At 48.8% G+C, this 15346-nt stretch overlaps 2 protein-coding genes across 4 annotated transcripts in view; both read right to left on the bottom strand.

Moving 5' to 3' along the window:
- SNUPN (snurportin 1) overlaps positions 1 to 945 on the bottom strand; it is a 46190-nt gene extending 45245 nt beyond the window's left edge. Inside the window, exon 1 of one of the 3 annotated variants that reach the window (XM_081084596.1) lies at positions 535 to 945. The gene's annotated coding sequence lies outside the window, so the exon portion shown is untranslated. The remainder of the gene's footprint in view (positions 1 to 534) is intronic. The other 2 variants (XM_081084598.1, XM_081084597.1) reach the window with 2 other exon arrangements.
- A 9233-nt stretch (positions 946 to 10178) lies between these two features.
- On the bottom strand, positions 10179 to 11797 carry IMP3 (IMP U3 small nucleolar ribonucleoprotein 3). The gene has a single exon (XM_081084710.1). It carries the CDS (start codon positions 11760 to 11762, stop codon positions 11208 to 11210), a length of 555 nt encoding a protein of 184 aa, XP_080940836.1. The 5' UTR covers positions 11763 to 11797; the 3' UTR covers positions 10179 to 11207.
- Between the last annotated feature and the right edge of the window lie 3549 nt (positions 11798 to 15346).

The following is a 15346-nucleotide window of genomic DNA, read 5'->3' as shown; positions in this document are numbered from 1 at the left end:
TTTAAGTGCACAATTCAGTAGTGTTTAGTGCATTCACATTGTTGCTCAATCAATTTCCAGAAATCTTTTTCATCTTGCAAAATGTACAGGAAAGGAACTCTTTTTTACTTAAGATTAACATAGCAATACTTGAGTTGAGGCTCGTCTTAACACACATAATGCCACCAGGGTGGCCATCTGCGGCTGAGGCTTAGGTGATGAGTACTTGGAATCCGTAATGGCGAGCTACTTTCTGTACTTTTGTGTAAGTCTGAACACTTCCATAATACAATTTGTGGGTTTCTGCTCTTCTGGGAAGCACAAAAAATCGTAATCGCAGCTTTGGATACTGGGGAGGCTCTCTACGCTGTTCCTGGCTGCCTCCTGCTCTTTGAACCCATTCCTCCATGGGTGCAGTCGTTTAGGGTTCTCTCCTCGGCACGGTTGGCTTCCTGCGCCAGCGGCGTCTGCGCCCTTCTAACTCCCAAACCCCCGCGACCGCGCCCGCCCTCCCGCCCCTCCTTGTCGTCCTCATCCTCCGCGGCCGTCTCTCACCGAGCTTCTATCGATTCCAGGAGGCCGTTCTCCCCGCCGCAGCCCCGCACAGCCTTTTCCCCTCCGGATGGGGCCGTTCAGGTCTTGAGGGATCCCTCCTCCACCCTCTAGTCCCTGAGGGTCTGGGCCAGACCGCGGGGGCTAGAGGAGCGGAAGCGCGCCCAGGAGGAGGACCTGGCTGGCTCCGCCCGTGCGGGGAGAACCTCCGGAGGCCCGGGATTGGAGTCGGCACCGAGGGGCAGTTAGAGCTAAGGCTCGAACCCAGGACTCACCCGGCCCGGCCACGCGGCGCCGCCACCGCTGCCGCCACCGGCAGGGGCCAGCCAATCACTGGCCGCAGAAGAGCCTCCCGCCCCTGGGGCCGCACCGCCCAGCCCACTCGCCCCAGCATCCGGAGATTCCGGCCTTCCCGGGGGCGGGGTCTCCGCGCGCGGCGCTACTTCCGCTCCGCGGGGCGGGTGTTTTCCGGTCAGCTGGGGCCCCTTCTGGGAGGGTCTGGCTGCGCCCGAGCACCGCTCCTGCGCGCCTGGTGCCCACAGGAGGCGCCCCACTCGGTCCCGGCGTTCTGGGCCCTCCAGGCCTGGGTCCCGTTTCAGACCCGCTGTGAGCACGCTGGGCGCTCCCACAACCCGCCCCTCTCCGCGGTCCCTGAATGGCTCCCTGCTCCCTTCACACCCTCTCCTGCTTGAGGGAGCCACGCTGGAGCCCGGCCTCATTACACCGGCTTTGCTCCAGCTGGGAGGCTCCCTTTCTTACTCCGTGGTGGGCGCCGAGGAAGGCTGATTCCTGCTTAAGTAGTAAGCATCAAGAACAAAGTGTTAGAGGCAGAAATAGAATAATGGGGACTAGCAGTAGTTACAAGAAATATTAATCATGCTCTGTTAACTGATTGTTCCATTCTGATTTAAGAAAGCACATTCATGCCTTGGCCGGTTTTGCCCAGTGGATAGAGCATGGGCCTGCAGACTGAAGGGTTCTGGGACCGATTCAGGTCAAGGGCACCTAGGGTTGCAGGCTCCTGGCCCTGGTCGGGGGGCCATGCAGGAGGCAACCAATCAATGGTGTTTCTCTCTGTCTCTCCCTCTCGCTTCCTCTCTGTAATCAATAAAAATATATTTAAAAAACAACAAATAGAAATACTACTTATTGAATGTTTACATTGACCAGACACTGCCTCACATACATTATCTCACTTAATCTGCAAATAACACAAGAAGAAACTAAAGCTCAGAGAGGTTAGGTAACTTTCCTGTCACACAACTTTTGAGCCAAATATTTGAATTTGCTAAATATTTGACCTAGAAAATGGATATTGCTATCCTACAGAAAGAAAATATACAAAGTTGGCACATTTGAGTCCAAGGTATGGATAAAAAGGGGGGTTCTATGGAAGGTAACCTCACAGGTGATCTGATCACAAATTCCCAACGGGGCAGGTCATTGTGGGTAGTCTTGCTCCAGGCCTATAACTTCCTTATGAAAGGTTTTAAACTAGCCCTGTCATTTGTTCTTACCCATTTAGGTTAACACACCTTTGAAATGACAGAAGTAGCCCTAGCAGGTTTGGCTCAGAGGATAAAGCATCGTCCTGTGGACTGAAAGGTCCCGGGTTCGATTCCGGTCAAGGGCACATGCCTGGGTTGCAGACTCGATCCCCAGTATGGAGCATGCAGGAGACAGCCAATCAATGATTATCTCTCATCACTGATGTTTCTATCTCCCTCTCCCTTCTTCTCTGAAATCAATAAAAATATATTTTCAAAAAAGAAGTAATATCCTTTGAAGAAGGAGTTTGTTCCCTCAAGAGCACATAATCTTGTTAACTATCCTGTAATCCAATCCCAGACTTGCTTTCTCCAATCTTCCTTACATCCCCGCCTTAATTTCAAATGCATAAAAGAAGATGTGAAGTGTTATTCTCAGGAGCTTTTGAGATCTTGCTTCCTGCATATGTGGTCAATTTGGCTCAAATAAACTCTTATGAAAATTTCTCTGCAGGCTTGTATATCTCTTACCTGGACAGATACAACAACAAAAAAAGCACAGGCAACAAAATTAAAATAGATAAATTGAGCATCAAATTAAAGACTCTTGTACATCAAAGGACATTATCAAGAGTGAATACACAACTTACTGAATGGAAGATAATATTTGCAAATCAAATATCTGACAAAGGACTAATATCCAGGACATATAAAGAACTACAATTGGCTCGGTTGGTGTGACTCAGTGGGTGAGCATTGACCTATGAGCCAGGAGGTCACTGTTCGATTCTCAGGGCATATGTCTGGGTTGCAGGCTGATACCTGGTGTGGGGCATGCAAGAGGAAGCCAATCAATGATTCTCTCTTTTCATTGATGTTTCTATCTCTCTCCCCTTCTTCCTTCCTCCCTGAAATCAATAAAAATATTTTAAAAATAACATAAAATAACAAATATTGGTGAGGATGTGCAGAAATTGGAACCCTCAGGCATTGTTGGTGGAAATATAAAATGATTCAGCCACTATGGAAAACAGTATGATGGTTCCTCAGACAATTAAACATAAAATTACTATATGATCCAGCAATATCACTTCTGAGTTTACAGTTATGGATGAAAAAGGGATCTGTAATAACACCGAGCAGTCCATTCAGGGAAAGTAACCTCAGAGTGATCTGATCATAAATTCCTAACTGGAAAGGTGAGAGTATCTAATCTCATTCTCAGGAGTGTTTGAGATCTTGCTTCCCAGCAATTGTCATCAGTTTGGCTCTGTGGGGGAGCACAGGTGACTTGTTTGGAAAGTTTGTAAGGAGAAAAATTCCAAAAAAAGGAGTGGGCTGAAGGCAGCCTACCCCGTTTATCAGAATTCCTACTTAGGGGAGTTTGGCCGAAGGTGGCTACCCCTAATTGTTCCTTGACCTTTCCAAACAAGTGTGTGTACCTTGGGTGTTTACTGGAATCTTTATGCTTAATCTTTAGGTGTCCTTGCTTAAAGGACATTGTAGACACATGTGTCCTCCCAAGATTACTTACCCCACTGATTGTATCTAAAAGATAAACTTTATCTCAAACTGCTTTTACAATAAAAGCCTGAAGAGGCAGGTGATCAAGGCTGTCTGGTTCCTTTATCTAGGCAGTCCCTTAGCCCTCTCTTTCACAGCAATCCTGTGTCAGAGTAATCATTCATTTATAGCTCAGGGTCTGCTGGTCAGCCCTGGCAAAGTGGTACCCCGTGTGAGGACCAAGGAACGCAAACAGACACGGCGGAAACGAAGAGTAAGAAAACGAAGACTAACTGCGCAGTAAGTCATTGGAGCCAACTTGGAATTGCCAAGTTTGAGGGTATGTTTTTCAGCTAAGGTTTCACAATAGGACAGCAGGTATCCACTGAGTAACAGATTTCTTTGTTACTTAAACAGTTATTAAAAGCCAATGGTGCCTTGTTTATAGAAGAACAATTAAAGAGCCTGTTGCAGACTGTCCAGTTTACTAGAGGCCCAGTGCACAGATTTTTTCACTGGTGGGGTCCCTTGGCATGGCCTGCGGGGATCAGGCCAAAACTGGTAGTCCAGTGCCACCTGCTGCTCCTGCCTGCCACTCCTGCTCATATCAGCCCTGCTGTGCCTGCTGCCGCCACTGCCACTCAGTAGGCTCGCTGCTGCTCCACTGCGATCTCGAGGCTGCTGCGACCAGCCATGAGCTCTGCCTCTGGCGCCCGTTGGTCAGCTGAGTGGAGCTCTCACTGTGGGAGTGCACTGACCACCAGGGGGGCAGCTCTTGCTTTGAGGGTCTGCCCCCTGGTGGTCAGTGCACATCATGTCGACCAGTCGAATGGTCGCTTAGGCTTTTATCCTATACTAGAGGCCCAATGCACAAAATCGTGCAAGGGGCTTGGCCCTCACAGCTGTAGTAGCTGCCTCAACCCTCACAGCCCCAGCTTTGTTCAGAAGGCCATCCAGAAGGTCGTTCAGCTGTCCGGTCTAATGAGCATATTACGCTTTTATTATTATAGACTTGGGGACCAGTGCATGAATTCATGCACCTTGAAAGGAACTGTGGGCTGTAAGGGTGCGATGGACAGAGGGATAGGTCTCAGCCCATCCTTCACTCCCCTGCCCAGCCCCTCCAGCCTCGCCCCCTGGTCCCCTCTTGGAAGGACACGTGTCTGCCGGTGCAGAGCAATTGGGGCTGGCACCAGCAGCGGGTGCGAGCAGGGCTGATGCTGTCAGCGGGTGAGAGCAGCGGCTGCTGCCCCGATCACCCCTCAGGAGCAGGGGGAGGTGGAGAAGCCCTGAGGGGCGATTGGGACCTGCAGCTGCCACTGGCACCTGCTGATGGTGCCTAGAGATTGGAGCCAGCACTGGGTGCTGGCAGCAGGTGTGAGCAGTGGCTCTGGCGCCGGCAGTGGGTGTGAGGGGGGCCGGCGCCAGCAGTGGATGCAAGTGCTGGGCGGGACCTCAGCATACAGGAGCAAACAATTTTCAGTAACCACCAGAGGCTCGCCCCAATGACAGCGACCAGCACCCCACCTTGGTCTGGCGCCTTTGCTCACCTGCTTCACCATCCTGCTGTGGCCGATGCCTGCCATGTTTCACACTCTGCTGCCTGCTGCCGATGCCCACCATGTTCCGCTCACCCCCTGGTGGTCAGTGCACATTATAGTGACTGGTTGTTTGGTTGTTCCGCCGTTTGGTCTATTTGCATATTTGGGTTTTATATATAAAGTAGAGGCCTGGTGCATGAATTCATGCATGGGTGGGGTCTGGCCGGAGGCCCCCATTGGCCACTGGCTGGCCCCCCGATCAGGGTGATGAACTCCTTTAGCTTTTTCTTATCAGTGAAGCTTTTTATCTGGCTTTCAATTCCAAATGAGCTTTGCTGGGTAGAGAAGGGCGTGGCAAGAAATATTCAAAGTGAGGAAGAGCAAGGACCTGCAGCCAGGGTGACCTTCCTTTTGAAAGGACTTGTCTGCTCCCGGCCAAGGGTTTGGTCTCCATGAAACCCGGGTCAGTCTTTGCATTGGGCAAGTGGAATCACTGAGGCCTATTTGAGAGTCGCCATGGCTGGGAGCGTGATCTCAGAACAGTTAAAAACACATTCGTTAAGGGATGTTCTGGGTTCTCATCAAAAAGCCCACATGTGTCTGCTACATCAGCAGGGTTGCTTTAACACGGAAGCCTCCATCTGCAAGCCCACCCGCCTCCAGGAGCTGGCGGGAGGTTGAAAATGGCCATGGGTAGATGAGGCCGGTGCCAGGCGACCTGGCAGGTGTCAGCAGCTCGGCCGTCTGAGCCCCAGGCACAGGGAGATAGGCTCTGACATCACCACCGTGTGGAGGATTTGACGGCAGTGGCACTGGCTTCAGAGCTTGTTGCTATTTTGTTTTATTTATATCTCCTTTTCCCTTTAAACCTCTCCAGGTTGTGTTTGTTCAAGAGAGGAGCAGCCTTTGCAGCCTCCTCGGTGGAGAGCAGGCCTTCGATCTGGGTTCACACGCAGCCAGACAGAGTCCTGTTTAGAAACACGTGTAGGTCTTGAATTGTTTGCTCTATTACCGATAAAGAGGGTTTTAGATTCTGGCACGTAAATATGTTTCCTGCTTATCCGCGAGGGCAGGAGGCTGAGCGCAGCACAGGCACAGCCACAGTTCACTCCTTCACAGGCCTCCGTCCAAGGGCAGCGATGCAGGCCCTTCACACACGGAGGGGGACGGGGACCAGGGTCGGGTAACCCTGCTTTTCCCAGACCTTCTGTCTCAGTCCCCATCTTCCCGCTCCGGGTCTGGAGCATCTTCCTTTTGAGGTGGATTCAGGCGTCTGGGGACATGATGTTTATCACAGGCTGTTTTCCGTGTGGGTGTTCCTGTATCAGTCTTCCTTCAGCATTGCGGTGGGGGGTTGGAGGGGGACAGCATGAAGGTGCAAACACAACCCGTGGGGACTCCTCGCTGAGCGCCTTCTGTATACCTGGTGGGCATCTCCCCTCAGAAGGGGTGCTCCCTGTATCTGCGACCAGCAGGTGGGGGGGCAGGGGGGCGGGTCAGGCTGGTTGGCTGCCGCAGTGCCCTCATAGCCAGTGTCAGCAGGTGGGGCAGAGTACCTGGGGCCCTGGATTCCCTCTGGGGATTGCAGAACCGCCCCTTCCCTTTGTTCTCCCATTCTTCGTGGAGGGGGCTGTTGGCAGATGGCTGGACAGATGGATCCAAGATCAGACCTACAGCTCTCCAGGAAGGTTTCCTGACCCCTCTGCAACCCCCATTCACCTGAACCCCCTAAAAGAGTCGGGGTGCCCAGTGCTCGGAGGCTCCCGTGAGCTCGTGGAGGCGGGCCCTTGGTCATCGGTTTTTATTTTTTTACTACATTTCTTCCATGTGCAATGATCACACTTTGTCTGGAGCGGGGCGGGCTCGAGTGACCTTGTGGAGCATCTATGGAGGGGACAGTGCCCGAGGCCAAATTCCAGGAGGCTGGCAGTGCTGTCGGGATCATGCCAGCAGTGCTGGTTGGTTGGTGCCTTGCCTGTCCTCTTGAGATTGCACCTGCAGGACTACTAAGGGAGCCAATCCCCAGTTCCGCTCCACCTCCGCCACTGATTGATTGGAGTCTGAAGGCCGGGAGGAGGGACCAAAAGGTCTGCCTTTTAGCTGCTCGCCAGTCACCGCTGCCACTGATTGATCAGCTCCCGCTCCCTCAGCTCCCTAGCCTGGTGTTCGGTCGAGCCTTTTGGACATTATGGACCCTGGGTTTTTATATATTAGGATAGAAGATATATAAAGCCTAAGCGACTGTTATGACCTAACAACTGAACAACTGGTCGCTATGACATGCACTGACCACCAAGGGGCAGACGCTCAACGCTGGAGCTGACCCCTGGTGGTCAGTTCGCTCCCACAGCCAACCTCATGCAGCCCCTCCCCCCACCCAACTGGTCCCCACATCGGCTCTGATTGGGGGGCTGGCTGGCCAACTTCCTGAGGTCCCTCCTCCTGGCCAGCAGGCCCCTCAATAGGCCTCGATCACCAGCCAGGCAGAGGAACCCTGAATTCGTGCACTGGGCCTCTAGTAAAAGCATAAAAGGTATAGAAAAAAACAGAGGGCATCAGTTTCATAAAACTTTTGTTTCATTTATCTGCGTTTAACCTTTCTAGGAAGCTGGCCTAAGTTAGGATGACACACAGAAATATAATTTTGTATGATTTTAATTAAGCTGAGGCTTATACATATGGCAAGTTATTTTAAAAAATATATATTTTTATTAATTTCTTATAGTAACATACTATCTTCATAGAAAAGTTGAAAAATACTGAAAAGCACAAAGAATCGTTGATCGGCTGCCTCCTGCATGCTCCCTACTCGGGATCAAGCTCACAACCTGGGCATGTGCCCTGACTGGGAATCGAAATGTGACCTCCAGCTTCACAGGTTGACGCTCAACCACTGAGCCACACTGGTTGAGCCTGCCTTCTATTTTTATTTTTTTACATTTATTTATTTATTTTAATCCTCACCCCAAGATATTTTTCCATTGACTTTCAGAGAGTGTGGAAAAGAGAGGGAAAGACATAAATATTGATGTGAGAGAAACACATCAATTGGTTGCCTCCTACATGCACCCAGACCAGGGCCCAGGCTGGGGAGGAGCCTGCAAACGAGGTGTCCTTGACTGGAATCGAACCCGGGACCCTTTGGTCCGCAGGCCAGCACTCTATCCACTGAGCCAAACCAGCTAGGGCTTGCCTTCTATTTTATTTTTTTTTAAAATATATTTTATTGATTTTTTACAGAGAGGAAGGGGGGAGAGATAGAGAGTTAGAAACATCGATCAGCTGCCTCCTGCACATCTCCCACCGGAGATATGCCCGCAACCAAGGTACATGCCTTTGATCGGAATCGAACCCGGGACCCTTCAGTCCGCAGGTCGACGCTCTATCCACTGAGCCAAACCGGGTTCGGCTTATTTTTAATTTTTAAAAATATATTTTTATTGATTTCAGAGAGGAAGGGATAGGGAGAGAGATAGAAACATCAATGTTGAAAGAGAATCATCGATTGGCTGCCTCCTGCACATCCTACATTAGGGATCGAGCTCACAACCGGTCAGGCATGTGTCCTAACCAGGAATGGAACCATGACTCCTGATTCATAAGTTGGCGCTCAAACACTGAGCCATGCCAGCTGGGCCTGCCTTCTATTTTCAAAGGAAATTTATTGATTGATTCATTTGAGAGAGAGATTTGTTGTTCCACTTATTTATGCATTCATTGGTTAATTCTTGTATGTGCCTTGATCAGGGATCGAACTTGCAACCTAGGCATATCAGGGGACAATGCTCCAACTCAGTGGTTGGCAAACTGCGGCTTGCGAGCCACATGCGACTCTTTGGCCCCTTGAGTGTGGCTCTTCCACAAAATACCACGTGCGGGCGCGCACATACAGTGCGATTGAAACTTCGTGGCCCATGCGCAGAAGTCGGTATTTTGTGGAAGAGCCACACTCAAGGGGCCAAAGAGCCGCATGTGCCTTGCGAGCCAGTTTGCTGACCACTGCTCTAACCAATTGAGCTACCTGCCCAGGGCCATGGGTCCTGCCTCCTAGAGCCACCCAACTCTCCTTTCATGAGATCCCTAAGCCTGTGAGCCCTGAGAACACCCCTTAAATGAGATGAGATTGGCCTAGCCATTAGAATTGAGGAGTGGTAAGATTTTCTCTCCTTCCATTTCTAAAGGGATAGAACTGAAAAGAACATGGCCCTTGTTGTCACATGAATGAATGTGACTTGAATGCCAGCATTGGATAAGTTCTAGTCCTAATTCTGTCTCCCAAACTGAAAAGGTATGGATAGCACCACCTACCTTAGAGGTTGTTGGGAAGAGCAAATGGCAGCTTAGCACAGACAGGGCATCAAGGAGTGTTAGCCAAGCCTTGGTAGCTCAATGCCTGCTCCTTGCTCAAACATTCATACAACATTGCCTAGTGCTGCTATTTCTCTGCTGGCCTGAAAATTCAAACTTGTGTGGAAGGAATGTAGAAAAGAAAACATTGGGTGGTTTGGCTAGAGCATGATTAGTGCAGGATGCATTAACTAGATTCTCTGATTTTCAAAAATTTGAATTGTAACAAATTTTTTTATGTATTATTTCAATTTTTAGTAAATAAATATGTATATATATAGGGCATCTTATTTGACCCATCTCTCCCTTGGTTACTTCACTTGAAAAGTAGAGAATATAGTAATTGGATTCCCTACTTCATAGGAGTATTGGGTTAAATGGTTAAGATATATAATGTGCTTAAAACCATGCCTGGCATGTAGTAAAGCATTTGCTATTGCCATCCCCAGTGCCTGGTTCCCTTCATTGTATCTTCAACACGTGCTGCCTCACACCTGGGGAAATGGAGGAGACATACGTAAAAGTCATCACACTGGTCCTGGCATTCTATTATTCTCCTTGTAAAAGTCTTGTGTAAAACCAGGTGTTTCCCTTCTCTAATTTCCAACTCTCTCCCACTCCTAAGAACATCTAAGTTTTAGGAACCTCCTGGGCCACTTCCAACTGCTAGATCAGCAGTTCTCAACCTGTGGTTCGCGACGACCCTTTCACAGGGGTCGCCTAAGACCATCGGAAAACACATATATAATTACATATTGTTTTTGTGATTAATCACTATGCTTTAATTATGTTCAATTTGTAACAATGAAAATACATCCTGCATATCAGATATTTACATTACGATTCATAACAGTAGCAAAATTAGTTATGAAGTAGCAACGAAAATAATTTTATGGTTGGGGGGGTCACCATAACATGAGGAACTGTATTAAAGGGTCGAGGCATTAGGAAGGTTGAGAACCACTGTGCTAAATGGTCAAGCTACAGGGTGATAATTTCCTTAGGCAAGCAAACACTTCAGCCCTCTAATATGGTATTTCCTGGGGCTGGAATATCAACAGGAAGTCCTGGGGGGGAAGAGCTCTGCTTAAACACTCCTTCCCAGGAAGGGTTTGGTAAACTCACAAATTTGCCCAGCCCTGTACAAAACCCTGCAGTCTTCACATGTCCTCCCTGTTGCAGGACTCAGACAGGCAGCTACTGATCCTTGACCCTGTTCCTTTTCTCTGGGTTCTTGAGCAAAGAAGAACTACAGATATGACTCTATGTGAGAAAAACAGACGGGCAAAATTTTGCACTTACAAAGCAGTTGAATTATTTATTGGCATTAAAAAAGCATTCCTTTAAACACTAAACTCTCACCCCATTTTATGAAAACTTAAAACCAAATTCTCCATGATCGTACACAAGTTAATCACTAGGAGCAAGAATTCGAGTTAAATTAACTGTCCTGCTATGAGATAATAAGGGGAAAGCGGGGGTGGGCGCAAAGTTCTTGCTTTCACACTACAATATTAAAAGTACAAGAATCTAACAATTCCTAGCGCAGCACAAAACCGCTTCCCATTGTTTCAAGGCAGCCATTTATCAATAGTCCAAAGGCTAAGAAAATTTTCAGAAAACAAGGGTGTACCCTTTGGTTGTAAGCGTGGCCAGCAGCTAAGGAGCCAAGTTCTTAAGAAACGACGATTGGTTGACACATTCTTGGGAAAGCGCATTCACAGAATCTCCAGCATCCGGTCTCAGTTTCCCCATCTATAAAATGCGGCACTGGTGACGGGGTGGGGAGGAAAGACAGCTAGGCTTCCAGATCGAAGTCATCGCGCTCCTCATTGTACTCCAGGACATGTCGTTTGATCTTGGACGAGTCAACCCAGGTGACGAAGTCCTCCATGCTGCGTGTGACAAGGAAGGCGGGGTCGGTGACCACGTCGGGGCCCACGCGCACGTGGCCCTGCTCCACGAAGGCCACGGCGGCCTGGAGGTGCTGTGCCATGCGCAGTTTAAGGAGCACGGTGGGCAGGCGGCGGCGGCAGAAGGACGAGGCCGTGACGAAGTCGCAGAGTTCGAGAGAGCTGCGCGTGGGCACCAGGCCGAGGGCATACAGCTTGTCCAGCAGCGCAGCCGAGGAGCGGACGCGAAACGGGTCGCGCTCAGGCAGGTCGCGCAGGCGCCGCGCTAGCTCGCGCACAGATCGGCTCAACTGATTGTAGCGCGTGTAGTCCTCGCGCCGCTGCAACCGATAACGCCGCAACACGCGCAGTTCGTGCAGGTTGTGATCAGTGACCTCCCAGTTCAGGAAGTCCACCTGTTTCAACAGCTTCTGCTCGTGGAACTTAAGCTTCCTCACCATGATGGCGGATGCCAGCTCCCAGGACCCCAGGCTGTGAGTTCCGTTTCCGTGCGACTTCCGCCTTGGCGCAAGAAGACCCGGCTGCCCTCGCAACTGGGCCAATGAAGAAAAGGCTCACGATCACGTCCCCAATTTCCATTGGTGAGAGTGGGGCCACGCCCCCACAATGTATCTCGCGTTTCTCTCCCGTCACTCAAGAGGCTGGGGGCGGAGCGGGTGGAGGGAGAGGGCGGGCGGGTGGGGGGAGAGGGCGGGCGGGTGGGGGGAGAGGGCGGGGCGGGTGAGGCGGGGGGCGGGGCGGGTGAGGCGGGGGGGCGGGGCGGGTGTGGCGGGGGGGGCGGGGCGGGTGTGGCGGGGCGGGGCAGTGTTAAATTGCTAGGAACCAGTCCTCTGATGCCATAATCGTTTTCTCTCATTAGATGTCTGCCTTTTAGGGACTCCCAAGGGAGTCTCCCCTATAAGAGCTAAACAGGTGAGTTGCGAGGAAGAGGGAAGATGGCATTTGTTTGGTTGGGTATACATAGTGCTAACTGACCGTTGGGTTCATTCCACTGTGTACTTCCAGAAGTCCTCAAACTTTTTAAACAGGGGGCCAGTTCACTGTCCCTCAGACCGTTGGAGGGCCGGACTATAGTTTAAAAAAAAAAACCTAGTCGGCTGCTAAGCAACAGGCAGCAGCGGCAAAAACACGAGGCGCGCTGGATAAATGTTTTCGGAGGGCCATAGTTTGAGGACCCCTGGCAGAGGGCCTCCCGGAGTCTGCCTGCCTGTGGGCTGACCTGGCAGTCCCCACAGACCGCCAGAGCCAGGTTCTTCACCCGGCGGGAGGAACGATTTTTCTGTGCTAAAGGGGCTGGGATGCAGCGAACCTCTGAAATACAGATTCTCTGGCCGCTTCCTACAGGACAGAATCGGGATCTACACGGGAGCCAACTGGAAATCTGCACTGTTGACAGGAGTGCTACTTTGAGAAACTTTTTAAGTTTGAGAAACTTGGATAGTAGGTACAAGCCCGTAGCCTGCAGTATAGACGCAAACGAATTTGCTTGACGGTGGATATGTGGTCACTTAGGCTTGAGTTAACGAAGTTAATTCTGTTTCAGCTAGTTATATCTGTAGTTTTTTTTCCTTTTTTTTATATATATTTTTTATTGATTAAGATATTACATATGTGTCCTTGTCCCCACGTTACCCTCTACCCCCCCCCCCCCTCATGCCCTCACCCCCCCGTTGTCCGTGTCCATTGGTTAGGCCTCTTTGCTTGCATATAAGTCCTTTGGTTGATCTTTCCCCCTTACCCCTACCCTCCCCTACCTTCACTCCAAGGCCCGACAGTCCAATCAATGCCTCTCCGTCTCTGGATCAGTCCTTGTTCATCAGTTTATGTTGTTCATTATATTCCACAAATGAGTGAGATCCTGTGGTATTTATCTGCTCTCCAGTTCCATCCATGCTGTGGCAAATGGTAAGAGTTCCTTTTTCTTCTTTCTCTTCTTAAAGAATACCTTTCAGCATTTCATATAATGCTGGTTTGGTGGTGATGAACTCCTTTAGCTTTTTCTTATCCGTGAAGCTCTTTATCTGACCTTCTATTCTGAATGATAGCTTTGCTGGATAAAGTAATCTTGGTTGCAGGTTGCTATTCATCACTTTGAATATTTCTTGCCACTCTCTTCTGGCCTGCATGGTTTCTGTTGAGAAATCAGCTGACAGTCGTATGGGTACTCCCTTGTAGGTAACTGACTGTCTTTCTCTTGCTGCTTTTAAGATTCTCTCTTTATCTTTTGCTCTTTGCATTTTAATTATGATGTGTCTTGGTGTGGTCCTCTTTGGATTCCTTTTGTTTGGGGTTCTCTGCGCTTCCTGAACTTGTAAGTCCATTTCTTTCACCAGGTAAGGGAAGTTTTCTGTCATTATTTCTTCAAAAAGGTTTTCAATATCTTGCCCTCTCTCTCCTTCGGGTACCCCTATAATTCTGATGTTGGTACGCTTGAAGTTGTCCCAGAGGCTCCTTACACTATCTTCATATTTTTGGAATCTCTTTTCTTTTTTCTTTTTCGGTTGGGTATTTTTTCTTTCTTTGTATTTCAAATCTTTGACTTGATTCTTGGGATCCTCTTGTCTGCTGTTGGATCTCTGTAAATTATTCTTTATTTCAGTCAGTGTATGCTTAATTTCTAGTTGGTCCTTTTTCATGTCCTCCATGGTCTCACTATACTTATTGAGGGATTCATTAAATTTATCGGCGGTTTCCATAAAATTCTTGAAAAACCTTATAAACGTGGCCTTGAACTCTATATCCAGTCATTTGCTTTCCTCCATTTCTGCCATTTGTGACCTGTTTCTTTGTCTCTGCATTTTGGCTGCTTCCCTGTGTTGATAGAGTGGCCCTGCGCTCCAGGTGTCCTGTAGGGCCCAGTGCCTATGGGTGAAGAAGTGAGGAAAGAAGGGGGGAAGGGATGGCGTAGGTGTGCTCCCTGTAGGAAGAGTGCACCTATATTGCCAAATTATTTAACAAGAGGGTTGTACCAATTTATATTCCTTTGATAATGCATGAGAGTTCCCTTTGTTCATTATTTTTTTAAATATTTTTTTATTGATTAAGATATTACATATGTGTCCTTATCCCCACGTTACCCCCTACCTCCACCCCCCAACCCCCGCTCATGCCCTCATCCCCCTGTTGTCCTTGTCCATTGGTTAGGCCTATATGCTTGCATATAAGTCCTTTGGTTGATCTTTCCCCCTTACCCCTACCCTCCCCTACCTTCACTCCAAGGCCTGACAGTCCAATCAATGTCTCTCCGTCTCTGGATCAGTCCTTGTTCATCAGTTTATGTTGTTCATTATATTCCACAAATGAGTGAGATCATGTGGTATTTATCCTTCTCTGACTGGCTTATTTCACTTAGCATAATGCTCTCCAGTTCCATCCATGCTGCTGCAAATGGTAAGAGTTCCTTTTTCTTCTTCCTCTTCTTAAAGAATACCTTTCAGCGTTTCATATAATGCTGGTTTGGTGATAATGAACTCCTTTAGCTTTTTCTTATCTGTGAAGCTCTTTATATGACCTTCAATTCTGAATGATAGCTTTGCTGGGTAAAGTAATCTTGGTTGTAGGTTCTTGCTATTCATCACTTTGAATATTTCTTGCCACTCTCTTCTGGCCTGCATGGTTTCTGTTGAGGAATCAGCTGACAGTCGTATGGGTACTCCCTTGTAGGTAACTGACTTTTTTTCTCTTGCTGCTTTTAAGATTCTCTCTTTGTCTTTTGCTCTTGGCATTTTAATTACGATGTGTCTTGGTGTGGTCCTCTTTGGATTCTTTTTGTTTGGGGTTCTCTGCGCTTCCTGGACTTGTAAGTCTATTTCTTTCACCAGGTAGGGGAAGTTTTCTGTCATTATTTCTTCAAATAGGTTTTCAATATCTTGCTCTCTCTCATCTTCTGGCACCCCTATAATTCTGATGTTGGTACACTTGAAGTTGTCCCAGAGGCTCCTTACACTATCTTCATATTTTTGGATTCTTTTTTTCTTTTTGCTTCTTTGGTTGGGTATTTTTTGTTTCTTCTTATTTCAAATCT

This window comes from Myotis nattereri, assembly GCF_964212035.1.
Source record: "Myotis nattereri genome assembly, chromosome: 1".
Classification (NCBI taxonomy): Eukaryota; Metazoa; Chordata; class Mammalia; order Chiroptera; family Vespertilionidae; genus Myotis; species Myotis nattereri.
This window is presented reverse-complemented; position numbering and strand designations above follow the sequence as displayed.